General features: G+C 41.8%; 2 protein-coding genes across 3 annotated transcripts in view; both read right to left on the reverse strand.

Moving 5' to 3' along the window:
- The window catches only part of CCDC175 (coiled-coil domain containing 175), a 51,832-nt gene extending 46,430 nt beyond the window's left edge, over nucleotides 1-5,402 (reverse strand). Inside the window, exons 1-2 of the mRNA XM_036355154.1 lie at nucleotides 5,249-5,402; nucleotides 2,551-2,636 (exon numbers count right to left, since the gene is read on the reverse strand). Coding sequence (XP_036211047.1) covers nucleotides 2,551-2,636; nucleotides 5,249-5,402 — 240 coding nt within the window. The remainder of the gene's footprint in view (nucleotides 1-2,550; nucleotides 2,637-5,248) is intronic.
- Nucleotides 5,403-11,134: 5,732 nt separating this feature from the next.
- RTN1 (reticulon 1) overlaps nucleotides 11,135-14,025 on the reverse strand; it is a 184,885-nt gene continuing 181,994 nt past the window's right edge. For both annotated transcript variants that reach the window (XM_036309028.1, XM_036309037.1), the window contains 3 exons: nucleotides 13,895-13,941; nucleotides 13,751-13,809; nucleotides 11,135-11,937 (listed from right to left, as the gene is read on the reverse strand). In XM_036309028.1, the coding sequence (XP_036164921.1) occupies nucleotides 11,895-11,937; nucleotides 13,751-13,809; nucleotides 13,895-13,941 (149 nt within the window). In that variant the 3' untranslated portion in view covers nucleotides 11,135-11,894. The remainder of the gene's footprint in view (nucleotides 11,938-13,750; nucleotides 13,810-13,894; nucleotides 13,942-14,025) is intronic.

Consider the following 14,025-nt stretch of genomic DNA (forward strand, 5'->3'; position numbering starts at 1 on the left):
ATAAGTGTAATTATAAGGTATAATTCTATAGTATGCATACACAACTATATATAACTAGAGGCCCATGTGCACAAAAATTTGTGCACTCGGGGGGGTCCCTCAGCCCGGCCTGTGCCCTCTCTCAGTCTGGAATGCCTCAGGGGATGACCACCTGATGGCTTAGGCCTGCTTCCCGGAGGATAGAGCCTAAGCTGGCAGTCAGACATCCCTCTGGCAGCCCGGGAGCCCTCAGGGGATGTCCACTTGCCAGTGGGGAGCAGGCCTAAGCTGCAGTTGGACATCCTTAGCACTGCTGAGGAGGCGGGAGAGGCTCCCACCACCACCACTGTACTGGCAGCCGGCAGCCTGGCTTATGGATGAGCAGAGCTTCCCCTGTGGGAGTGCACTGACCACCAGGGGACAGCTCCTGCATTGAGCGTCTGGCTCCTGGTGGTCAGTGTGTGTCATAGTGACCAGTCATTCCCAGTCGTTCTGCTGTTAGGGTCAGTTTGCATATTACCCTTTTATTATAAGGATAGAGGCCTGGTGCATGAGTGGGGGGCCTGGTACATGGGTGGGGGCCAGCTGGTTTGGCCTGAAGGGTGTCCCGGATCATAGTGGGGGGTCCCGCTAGGGTGCCTGGCCAGCCTGGGTGAGGGGCTGATGGCTGTTTGCAGGTTGGCCACAGCCCCTTCAGGGTGGGGGTCCCCACTGGGGTGCCTGGCCAGCCTGGGTGAGGGGCTCAGGGCCGTTTTCAGGCTGGCCACACCCCCTTCAGGGTCAGGGGTCCTGCTGGGGTGCCTGGCTAGCCTGGGTGAGGGGCTGAGGGCCGTTTGCAGGCTGACCAAGCCCCCCAGCAGGGACCCTCACCCCATGTGGGTGTGGCCATCCTGGGTGAGGGGCTGATGGCTGTTTGTAGGCTGGCACAGCCCCCAGCCACCCAAGCTCTCAGTGGAGGCTGGCTGGAAGCAGGTATCTGGGATTTATTTATCTTCTACAGTATAATTGAAACTTTGTTGCCTTGAGTGGAGGTCACAGCCTGTCAGGGCAGGCGGGAAGGTTGGCTTTCTCCATCGCCGGGGCAACCAAGCCTCCTGCTTGCTCCATCTCCATGGCTGCCGGCCGCCATCTTGGTTGGGTTAATTTGCATATAGTTGCTCTGATTGCCTGGTGGGCGTGGCTTGGGGCTTACTGGAGGTGCAGTCAATATGCATGTTTCTCTTTTATTAGATTAGATACTAGAAGCCCAGTGCACAGATTCATGCACTAGTGGGGTTCCTCCCTGGGCCTGGTCTGTGGGGTCAGGCTGAAACCAGCTCTCCGATATCCCCCGAGTGGTCCTGGATTGCGAAAGGAAGCAGGCTAGGCCAAGGGACCCCACTGGTGCATGATCAGGGCTAGGGAGGGACCGTGGGAGGGCTCCAGGGCATGTCCGGCCCATCTCACCCAGTCCCAATCAGCTGGATCCCAGCAGCAAGATAATCTACTGGTTGCAGCGTCTGCCCCCTGGTGATCAGTGCATGTCATAGTGACTGGTCGAACGGTTGAACAAACAGTCGGACACTTAGCATATTAGGCTTTTATTACATAGGATAATTGTAAAGTAATGAGATTAACTTTTATCAGCAGTCTCTAGACCCAAACTCATTTACTTTACAGTCATATTTTTATATTTTTAGATATTTGATATGTAGTAGATTCTTATTCAATATTTTTAAATCAAATAAAGAGACCTCACTATTCTAACCCTTCTGGGGAAGCATTGTAAATGTCACCAAGGACCAAAGAGAAAAGTTTGTGACTTCAATAGAAAATTATTTAAATCTTTCTTTGTGGGGTTGAATTAACATAACCAAAAGAATTTCTGTTCATTTATTTTCACTGAACAGCAAGGTCTACTTCAGGGAAATGGGAGCAAGAATTGCTTATAGAGAACTAAGTTCATTGGTACCACACATGCAATTAATTTCAGAGGTTGTCTGTCTTAACCAATACTTACATATTGGTGTCCTAAGCATTTGCGCATTTGGCTCACCCCTTAGCTGAGCTCTGTTATCACCAGTATTGCTTCTGTTTAGCGGGCTTGCCCTCATCCATAGCACAAGTCTTTTTTTTTTTTTTTTTTTTTTTTTTTTTAAGGAGGGGAAACAGGGAGAGAGAGAACTAGAGAAACATCAGTGTGAGAGAAAAACATCAATGTGAGGCACATCAATTGATTGCGTCCCATATGCCCCAAGGGCAGAGATCAGACCTGTAACGCAAGTACCTGCCCTTGACCGGAATCAAACCCATGACCTTTCAGTCCACAGGCCGACACTCCAAACACTGAGCCAAACCAGCTAGGGCCATAGCACAGGTCTTAATTAAGTGCTCTGCATGGAAAATCAGGCAACAGTCCACCATTGAGCAACACTGGTTAAAATGCTTAGTAAATTAAGAGGAAAAAAATTTTATAAATCTTTTCTTATGTATCTATTGAAATACCTTGAACAGAGTTGGTGTTAAATTAAAGTTTGATGAAGAAATAAGTGGAAGATTGGGGGGAAAAAACTCTTATAGATAATACAATACCAATCTCCTGACAGCTATAGCAATGTCCTTAAGAAAGATGGTAGCTTCTTCGTTGCATTTAAAATAGTCACTTTGCAGTGATTGTTCTAAAAAAAAAAAAAGTAGAAAATTAAGATCTCATATTTATCTGTTCAAATCCTATTTAACCCTTTAAGATCTAGCTCAAATGTTTACTCAGCTGGAAATTATATCTTCTATCTCTGAATTTCTGTAGGACTTTATATAAATCTCTTTTGTATTTGTTATTTTCTATTCCATTCTATTCTAATTTAGGGATATATTTTATTCTCCTTGAGTCCATCTTTGCATCTCATGGTGAAAAGAGAATGTTTATAGCATAGGCAAGAAATTCAACAAACATTTATGAAAGATATAAATATAACAAGCCTATAATGTAGGTTTGTATAGGAATGTTTTCTTATATGTTAGTATTTTGCCCAAAAACACACATTTAATTAACTGTATAACAATCTAAGTCAACTCTTGTAAACTTATGATGATTTCTATTTCACAGGTAAGAAATCTAAGACTTTGAGGTCATGTCATATGTTCAAGGTCACAGAGCCCATCACTGACAGAGTCTGGATTCAAATGTAAGTGGTGTGACTACAGGGTCCATGCCCTAAAGAGTTCTATTTACTTTCAGAAAAGTAAATAGCAGTTTCTGCCCTCACTTCCAGGGAACTTGAATTCTCTTAATGAAATAAGCTCTCAAACCAAATGAAAATCAGTTACGGAGTTTGCAAGCAAGTGTGTGTTAGAGAGGGACGGGCATTGCCTGCTATTTCCTTTTCTTTCTTCTAAGGCAGTGGCTCTCAACCTTCCTAATGCGCGACCCTTTAATACAGTTCCTCATGTTGTGGTGACCCCCAACCATAAAATTATTACAGCTACTTCATAACTGTAATTTTGCTACTGTTATGAATCGTAATGTAAATATCTGATATGCAGGATGTATTTTCATTGTTACAAATTGAACATAATTAAAGTATAGTCATTAACCACAAAAACAATATGTAATTATATATGTGTTTTCCGATGGTCTTAGGTGACCCCTGTGAAAGGGTCGTTCGACCCCCAAAGGGGTCGTGACCCACAGGTTAAGAACATCTGTTCATAGGAATGAATGAACCCAAGAGCTTGATCCCATTTGCAAAGGAGTTGGAGAGCTACTACATATTTTATAACTCACACTAAGGACAAGAGGCTCAATTAAGTTTTTCTTCCTAAGAAAAACTTTCTGAAGGTTCAAAAATTAGCAGAAAAAAATATTTGTGAGTGAATGGGTATGCTGGTCTAGACGACCTAGGACAAACATGAAAATACTCCTCCAAAACTTGTAAGAATTGTGAAGTTAAATTCGTTCATCTAAGAAGGATAAAAGAAGCTGTCCCAAACTGAGTAACATTATGACAGATATCAGTAAAGTTATCTGGAAACAATGAGATTATTAGAGTAAAGCAAGGAGATGCTTTGTTGTTCGGTGTAAATGGTTTATGAGCTGAACAAGACACCCTTCCTTGGACTGTCGCACCTTAAGCTTATGTAAGGTCAGGTTTAGCTTCTTAAATGAGGAAGTATTTTAACACTAGAAAGACTGAAATTTAGTATACACCTATATTGCCCAAAAGCAGTCAAAATGACTGCATTGTGAAATAATAATATCGGCGCACTCTTCACTTATGTTCCTTAGCTTTTCCAATAACGCACTTCTATTCGACATTTCTTTCATGAATTTAGGGCGCAAAAATAAAATAAAATAAACAACTTATTAGAACAACTATCACTGCATAAAGATTCGAATAACAAGTACTAGTTTAGCTTATTGAGCAACTGCAACTTATCAAGTATCGACAATTTATCATGTACTTGTATTTTATCATGTGACGGTAATCAAAAAAAAAAATGAAAACTGTTATTTCAATACAGAGCCGAACTGTTATTACTCAATTCAATAATAAGAATCATTTGATTATTTAAAATTTCCCAAGCAGTCAAAATGACTGCTTTTGGGCAATATAGGTATAACACATATATCTATATACCAGAAATGAAGGAGGGGGAGGTAACTACAATTATTAATAAACGCATTTATATGTTGTACAAAAAGTCACAAAATTCTAAGACATTGTGTCCTTATATACATAATTGTTTTTCTAATTGAAATTAAAAAGCAGTCAAAATGACTTCCTTGGGCAATCTAGTGTTAACCTGGCCCCACCCAAGGTTATTATCTGTTTCACCTCCTTAACACCCCTCTCTAATATTCCTTGCCTAATATGACAAGAGCTTCTTAAACACTCCTGTCGTATTAGGCAAGGAGATGCTTTCTTGTTTGCCTGTTAAATTTTCCAGTTTGCCCTGGCACAATGTTGGAGGAAATTAACTTGTGAAGGAAAGCCACGAAGGGAAAAGGGAAAACTGAATGCACAATCTAATGCAGGTGGGCACTGCAGGTGCAGATAAATGGCAATGGCCTGGGAGTCCAGGAGTTGTCACCAGCTGCTGGTGTGAGTTGGGCCAAGTCACTCCAGTGGCACGACAGCACGAGGGCTGAGCCCTGGGTCCCACCCTGTCGCCTCTCTCTAACCCTAGGACCGGAGAAGGCTCTGCTCAAGCCAGGGATGCACTGAAGGTTCCTGCTAAGCTTAGCGCCCCTTCTCCGAGGACCCCCTCCCAGCGCCCGCGGGCCTCTCACCCACAATAAAGAGCTGCTCCAGCGCTGCGGTCGCGACTACGGAGCCCAGGGTGGAGGGGAAGGTGCTTAAATCCAGGGAGGGGCCGGTGGAGACGGCGACCTGCTTCAGCTTTTCGCTGAACCCCAGCTCCGGAGACCAGGAGTGTAGCGCCATCTTTCTGCTCCTGTGCCGCCCACTTGACCAGAGGCAAGGACGCCCGCCCGTTGCCACGGGCAACGAGGTCGCCCACGCAGGCGCACCAGCTGTGGCCCTCCCGGCGGCGTCTCTAGCTACATTCACAATAATTAAGCTGTACCGGAAGCAACCCCTCTGGAGCGGTCCTTCTCTCCATGTCCCTTTCTTTAGCGCAGCCCTCGCACCTGTCTCGTGGACCTTGGGAATCAGTAAGGATCGTCTTGAGCGCGGCTCTGTGCCAGGCACTCCTGGAGGAGCTTAGTTTTCACAGTGACTTTGTGAGGCAGGTTCTTTCACACACATGTGCTAATTTTAAATGAACCTAGGTAGTTGCCCACCTGCAAGGTATTTTGTGTTTCACAAAATGTCCATTTTGTAACTGCTCCCGTGACTTATTTAGTCTTTGTCATAACGCTTCAGGGAGATTTTTATGGTTATCCCATTTTTCAGAACATCTTACTGAGGTGAGAGATGCAGTAACCTGGGGGTAACCGCTGCCCCCGGCCCTTAGGATTGGACAATGGCAAGGCAGTTTCCCACCCCGGGTCTGCCAGAGCTGCCCTGTGACTGTGCAACCAGGGCAGGGAGTGGGGCTGGACAGCCAGGCACTGGGGCGTGGCTGCAGAGTATGGGGTGCAGGAGCCCAGCCTGAAATGGAGGCTGTGAATTTACCGTCGGGCCTTGAATTCTGAATTCAGGAGTTTGGGTTTTACTGCTGCAGGCAATGCTGCTCTGAATAGGAAGATGAGAACAGATTAAGGGGCTCCCTGCTGGCAGCTGCTTGGTAAACAGTTTATTTCTGCCTCAGGTAACGTTATGGTAGAGCAGAATATTCTTGTCAATTACAGGCATTATGATTTTTTTCAAGGAATCATCTTGCAGAGTAATCAGAAATTAAATTGGGCCTGAAACAACCAACCCATATTTGGCATAAATGTCTTATTCATTTTTATTATTAAGTGGCATCCTAAAAAGGTAGCAGTGATCATTGTTAATGCTCACTTAGTATTTTTACAGACATTTCAAACACTCATGATCTTAAAGTAGCAATATTCTTATTTTTCTTATTTTTAATTTATTTAGTTCTTATTTTTACAAAATGTTTTAGATGATTCATCTGAAGATGATTCAGTAAAGATCACTGGTGTATTAAGCCCTCCATTTGATTTAAAAATCTTTGCCTTTGCCCAAGCAGCATGGATCAGGGATGGAACACAGACCTATGAACAAGGAGGTCACAGTTCCATTCCTGGGTACCCAGGTTGTGGGTTCCATCCCCAGTGTGGGGCGTGCAGGAGGCAGCTGATCAATGAGTCTCTGTCATCTCTCTCCCTCTCCCTTCCTCTCTGAAATCAATAAAAAAAAATTTAAAATTTTTTGCCTTCTTTTCTTTTTGTCTAGCTAAGGTTTTGTCATTTTTTAAAAATCAACTCAGTTTTATATATTTTCTATTGTTTTTCTATTCCTTATTTGAATTATTTTTGTTTTAATTTTTATTATTTCCTTCTGCTAACTTGGGGTTTAGTTCATTATTCTTTTCTAGTTTCTTTAGGTGTACAGTTAGGCTGTTTATTTGAGATACATATATATGTATTTTAATTTAGGCCTTTATCCCTATAAACTTTCCTTAATTACTACTTTTGCTATATCCTATATGTTTTTCTAATTTGTGTTTTTGTTTTCATTTGTCTTGAGGTATATCAATTTTTTAATTTAAAAATATGTTTTCATTGATTTCAGAGAGGAAAGGAGAGGGAAAGGGAGAGATAGAAACATCAATGATGAGAGAGATTCATAGATTGGCTGCCTCCTGCAGGCCCCCCATTGGGGATCCAGCCTGCAACCTGGGCATGTGCTCTGACTGAGAACCGAACTGTGACCTCCTGGTTCATGGGTCCACCGACACTCAACCACTGAGCCACACTGGCCAGGCTTGAGGTATATTTTAAATTCCCTTTTGATTTTCTCTATGACCCAATAATTGTTCAAGAGTATTATTTATTTTCCACGTATTTGTGAATTTCCCCATTTTCTTGCTTTTACTCATTTCTGGTTTCATTCCAGTGTGCTCCGAAAAGATACATGGTATAATGTCTATCTTTTCAAATTTGTTAGGACTTGTCTTGAGGCCTGACATGTGATCTGTCATAGAGACTGTTCTGTGTGTCCTTGAGAATGTGTATTCTTCTGTTGGGTGAAAAGTTCTGTATATGTCTTTCAGATACATTTGGTCTATAGGTTCGCTCAAGTCCATTCTTTCTTTATTGATCTTTCTGTCTGGATGTTCTATACATTATTGAATGTGGGGTGTTGAAGTCTCTCACTATTATTGTATTGCTTTCTCTTTCTCCTTTCAGATCTGTCAATATTTATTTTATATACTCAGGTGCTCTGATATTGGGTGCGTGTATATTTACAATTGTTGTATCTTCATGTTAAATTGACCCTTTTATCATTGTGTAATGACTGTCTTTGTTTCTAAAGACAATTTTTGTCTTAAAATCAACTTCACCAAAGAGTTTCATACTTTATATTCTCACGTTGCTATTTAGTGTCTTTCATTTCTACTTGAAACACTCGATTTAGCATAGTAGGGAGGAACCAGAGACAGGTAATTCTAGCAGGATTATTTTAAAAGGCTGCGACCCAGGATGAAAGCAATTAAATTTACTCATTGAAGAAAACGTGGCCAGCCAAATTAATTCTGTAATATTGCATTATTGAACTGAAGATAAATTAGCAAAAATATCATATCGAGGAGCTCGAGGATGATGCTTAAACAAAGCACTAACTAGAGGAGCAGGTTGGAGTCTATAGGCAAATGACACTCCTGTCTGACTAGGCAAAGCTTGGTTATTCCCTGTCTAACCACCGCCATGTTGGCTAACACTAGGACACTAATAGTGGCTCCTTCACATCTCCCACCTTCTTCTCTACACTCAGAAGAAAGGGCTGAAGTTTGGGGTCTTGGAGATGCCCTATTCAAGGACAATGTGGCGATTGATAGAACTATACAGTAGTGAAGCAAGGCCCAGCACGTGGCCTTTCTCAAGTGCATGCGGGTAAGGGAGGAGCTGCCCCACTACTTCTCAGCAGTGATTCCTAACAGTGGGAAACAAGGAGAAAGAGATCTGGGTTCCACATAGGAGGGAAAGTCTTCACAGGGGTATAAGGGCCAGTGTGAGGCCTGGGATGGTGTTATGGGTTGAACTGTGTCTCTCCCCGCGCCCCCCCCCCGCCGCCCCCCAAGAATATATGTTGAAGTCCCAAACCCCAGCATCTCAGAATGTGACCTTATTTGGAAAGAGGGTATTTTACCAAGGCAATTAAGTTCAAGTGAGGTCATTAGGGTGGGCCCTAATCTGATAGACTGGTGTCCTTATAAAATGGGGAAATTGGACACAGAGGGAGGAGGATGTGAAGACACACGGGAAGAAGATGGCCATGTGCCTGAAGTGATGCACCACATGTTGCTGGCAACCACAAAAGCTGGAAGAGGTAAGGAGGAACTCTCCCCTAAAGCTACTGGGGAGAGAGGATGGCCCTGCCGACACCTTGGTTTTAGACTTCCAGCTTCCAGAACTGTGAGAGAATACATTTCAGTTGTAATAAGAATTTTCTACTGTTCTCAGCTTTCAGAATAACCTCACTCACTCTGGGTCCCTGGGGGCTCTGTCCTTGGTCCTCTTCTTTCCTGTTCACTGGGCCCTCACTTTGTATCTATCATCTTGAATATCAACTTAACAGATGCTTCCTGTAGAAGCAGGATACAATGGGGCCTTGACTTAGGAGTGTCCCGACTAACGAGTTATTCCAATACGAGCCGTCCCCGGCTGATTTTTTGCTTTGAGTTGACAGAGTAATTTGAGTTAACGAGCTCCTTAACGAGCTCTGTCACAGAACGAATTAAACTCGTAAGTCAAGGCCCCACTGTATTATGTGCCCTGAATTCCATTTGGTAAAATTCTACATCCATACCTATCATTTTGTAAGGCTGGACTGTCCTCAGGAAATTTTCTTCACAACTGTTAGCAAATGCAATTCCTCATAAGATCCTCCTACTGCTTATGCAAAGCTGCTTATGCAAAGAATTCTGGGCCCATAAGTATGAGGAAAATGCTGCCAATGCAGATACTGGGGAAGGTTAATTCAGCATAACAGAGCCATTTAGAAGAAACTTTATCTTCAAGGTTGGAGACTGAGATACACACATGAAAAAAAAAAATCCTCTTCTGTATCTAGTAAACATAAAAAATAGTAGGGACCAAACTAAGCTTATTGTCTTCCTTCCCAAATCAGCTCTTTTAGGCTTTCTATTCTCAAAAATGGTCTTGCATTCTCCTGACCAGCTAGTATTAGACAGAGGTGAGCGAGGGCGGGGCATGCGAGCTGCCTAGCGTGCCTAGGAGGCACTAACTCTCAGGTCGGCCTTGGTTGAAACACCATATCTAATCGCCAGCGCCAGTCTCATCTCCCTCCATGTAATCTCTTAGGGCCTAAGTCTGAGACTCAGGCAGTCCTCTGTGCACAGTGGGTGCCTGGCAGGTTGGGCTGATATAAAGGATCAGGAACAGGTGGATACCTCCCTTCTATTCTCACTGTGGCTACTTTAGTAGAGGCCTAGTCATTTGACACCTGCTTGCTGTTAGTTATGTGATAGTTGTTTCCTATAGTCTTCTAATCTCTAGTATCAGGCACCCTCCATGTGTTTATGTGACTCTGAGATCTAAAGAACGAAGACCAGGCCCTTGGTGTTTCTTTCTAGTGTGATCTAGACCCAGCCCGTCAGCCTTAACTGACATGACCATTCCCACCCCAAGCACCTTACAGCCCAATCCAGCTTATTACACACGGTGTGTGCCATGCACTACCATGTCTTAGCACCTTAGTTCATGTTCTTTCTTTATGCTGGAATGCACCTTCTCTATCTGGAGAAAGCCAGATCAGGACCCAGCCCCAAAGCTCACCTTCTCTGTCGCTCCTATGTCACGCTGCCTTTTATTTAGTTAGCATTTCCACAGAGCCACCTCCCACCTCCCCCATTTTGGCTATTGGCACAGTGTCCAGTTGCCCTGCGGTCTCCATTAGTGCTTATAAACCTGCATACAGGTCAAAGGCAGCTTTTGTAACTATTCCTTTTATCTCCCACTACTTTTATTCCTCCCACTGCTCCAACTTGCATCCACTTCTACCAGGTCATCCTTGACTTTTGACTCTAAGAGTGAAATAAAATGTGCAACTGGACTTTTGACAAAAAGTGAACAATGGTTAGAAGACCTATCTTGGTGATGGTAGGAATTGTAGTCTCTCTTATTCACAGTCCTAGTCTCAGGACTAGGGGCTCACACGTCAGGGCTCAATAAATAATTCCAAAAAGAGTGAGTTCATAGCAATTTTAATTGTTTCATACCAGTGTTGTGTTGTATATTATAAGAATTTTATGGAAGGATTTATATAACTTCCAATTTTAAAAAAAACCTACTTAAAATATCTGTGTCAACCACACAATATAATATACAGTCTTTTCCAGTTTTGGTGATTTCTATTAATAGCCCAAAGTAGCCATATGCCAGGTTGGGGTTGGACCGTATGGTCCTGGAGACAGGAGAAAAATGAACACTTGGTCTCATCCTTCCCAACATATATGTCCTCCGGAGATTTCGTCTCTTACAACTTTTGCATTTTCTAGTAAGACCACAAAAAGAGAGGGAGAAGTTTTTACATTTATTAACATTTATTTATGCATTCAATACCAAGTACAGAAGTGCAAATATCCAGAGTCCATAATTAAATCCATTAGGAACTACAGAGAAAGTAATACAAATTGTAATAAAGTTAACAAGCTGGTACTCTTTCGTTACCATACATGTAAATCAGCCCGTCAGTCCCACACAACAAAAGTACCACCTGTCTGTTTTGGATTTATTCATTCATTTAATTATTTTAAGTTATACAAAACTGATTACCATAAGTACAGCCAACTGTTTTTATTTTTACGTTGTGTGTGTTGGAAAAACACTAAGACATCGGTCTACACTTCTATATATTGTTATTAAAGATTAATCCGACCAGCAGCCCAAGGACATAAAAGCGATTTTCACTACTGCGTCAGGGCACTCAGCGGGAAAGGCCTAGCCACGGGAACATGAGAAGCTACAGAAGCATTGCAGGGAGGAGGAGAAGAACACCAAAGAAGGAAAGATAACTTGGGCTCTCACCATCATGCACGTTTTTTTAGCAACACGAAATTAAAAACCACATCTAATACACTTTTCTCTATACTTTAGTGTTTGACACAAGTGACTCAAATATCCTAAGAGTACAGGAACAGCCTAAAAACAGCTGTTGCAAAGTTTGTCTCTAAGATTATGGTACTGGGGGGAGAAACAATCGACTTGCCGTAACACTTAAAAAGAGAGCGGTTACCACTCCAGACATTTCTGTTGTGCCCAGTCCCGGTGGGATATCAGTTTACTCAGCGTGCCTTTTAGCGCCTGGGATTTTAGCCTGGATCCTAAAAAGACAACATCAAAGGTAATAAATCACAAGTGTTATTAATAAAAGGATTTTATGACATTATGTGTTGTTGCTTTAATTAGCTTAAGTGATCGAATAGCTTAATATTTCAAAAATAATAATCTTTATGTATGAATGTCCACAAACACATTCTTTCTTCTTCTTTTTGAAGTGGTTTTTAAAAAAACATTTTACTTTTCAATTGCAGTTGACATTCAATATTATTTTGTATAGTTTCGGGTGTGCAGCGCAGAGACAATCATATACTTTATTTAAAGTGCCCCCCTCAGTATTTCTAGTGCCCACCTGGCACCATACATAGTCATTACAATATCATTGACTCTATTCCCTATGCTGGACTTTACATCCCTGTGACTATTCCGTAATACCAATTTGTGCTTCTCAATCCCTTCATTTTTTCACGCTGTCCCCCAACGCCCCCTCCCCTCTGCAACCATCAGTGTGTTCTCTCCGAATCTATGAGTCTGCATAACCACAGTCCCTTGCAACAATAGGAAGAATGTGTAAATCAGACAATGAATGATCCAAGAAGGCCACGTTTCTTAAATTATAACTTTTTAGGTGGACAAAGATAGTGACTTATTTCAGGATTACAGCAGCTGTGGTAGAGTTAGGTGACCATTTATCACCAGTCTGGGACACTTCTGAAAGAGAAAGACAGTGCTGTTACTAACTATTCCAGGACATTAGGCATAAACGGAGATGGTCCCAGGTAACGGAACCTATGACTAATCTCAGCGTAGCCAAACTACCCAGCCTGGAATGAAGAAACCTGAGTCCTAGTCCCTGCTGTGCTACCAGTCAGCTGTGTGACGTAAGGCCAGCTAATGAGCTTTCCTGGTCCTACAGCGTCCATTTTTAAAGTGTGGGTATATCTCAAAAAAACACCCCAAAACAGTAATTTGAAGAAATATATGCAGCACCCCTATGTTCACTGCAGCATTATTTATAATAGCCAAGATATGGAAGCAACCCAAGTGCCCATCAATAGACAAGTGTATAAAAAAGTGGTGGTACATACATATAATGGAATATTACTGGACCATAAAAAAAATGCAGTCTTATAATTTTTGACATTATGGATGGACCTAGAAGGTATAATGGTAAGTGAAATAAGTCAGGGAAAAATAAATCCCATATGATTTCACTTATATGTAGAATCTAAAGAACAACATAAAAGAATAAGCAAAATAGAAATATTCATAGATACAGAGAACAGACTGATGGTTGCCAGAGGGGAGGGGTGTTGGGGGACTGCGTGAAAAAGGTGAAGGGATTAAGACACACAAATTGGGAGTTACAAAATAGTCACAGGGGTGTGAAGTACAGTATAGGGAATATAGTAATTAATATTGCAATAACTATGTATGGAGCCAGGTTGGTACTTGAAATATCAAAAAAATCACTTTGTCAAGTATATGATTGTCTAACCACTATGCTGTACACCTGCAACTGATAAAAAAATAATATTGAATATAGACTGTAATTGAAAATTAAAAGTAAAAAATAAAATGTGTGATTTGGTTGAGTCAAAAAAATCCTCATTCACCATGATCCCTGAAATAAACCCTCAAAACACCTGAAAGTTTTGTTTAGTTGAGAGTTTTAAAATGTGTACTTATTTTCTGAAATAATACTATTGGAAAGAGCATGAATATGACTCAAATAAGTGAATGAATGATCATAAATCAACCTATCATTTTATTATCCTTTTATTACCCCTACCTCATCCACTTATATGCCTGCTTAAGCCAGTCTCTCCTTTTTACAAATTGCACTGTATAACTTACTTTGCCACAATAGCATTTATGTGAGTCCTCACAAGTCCCAGATATTGGTCAACCTGTGCCTACAACAAGGAAGAAAATCATGAGCACATCCAAAGTTCAAGAGGCCAAACGTAACATGAATGTTTGACTTCACACAGAACTTACCTGGTGCTTAACATACACTACAGGTAGAGTAAACATTGAAACCACAGCTGGGATGAAAAACAAATAAGAGTATTAAAATTCTGAGAGTCATCAGTATCTATAAGCTTATAGATACATGTTCATGTAGTTAT

This window comes from Myotis myotis, unplaced genomic scaffold (assembly GCF_014108235.1).
Source record: "Myotis myotis isolate mMyoMyo1 unplaced genomic scaffold, mMyoMyo1.p scaffold_m19_p_1, whole genome shotgun sequence".
Lineage (NCBI taxonomy): Eukaryota > Metazoa > Chordata > Mammalia > Chiroptera > Vespertilionidae > Myotis > Myotis myotis.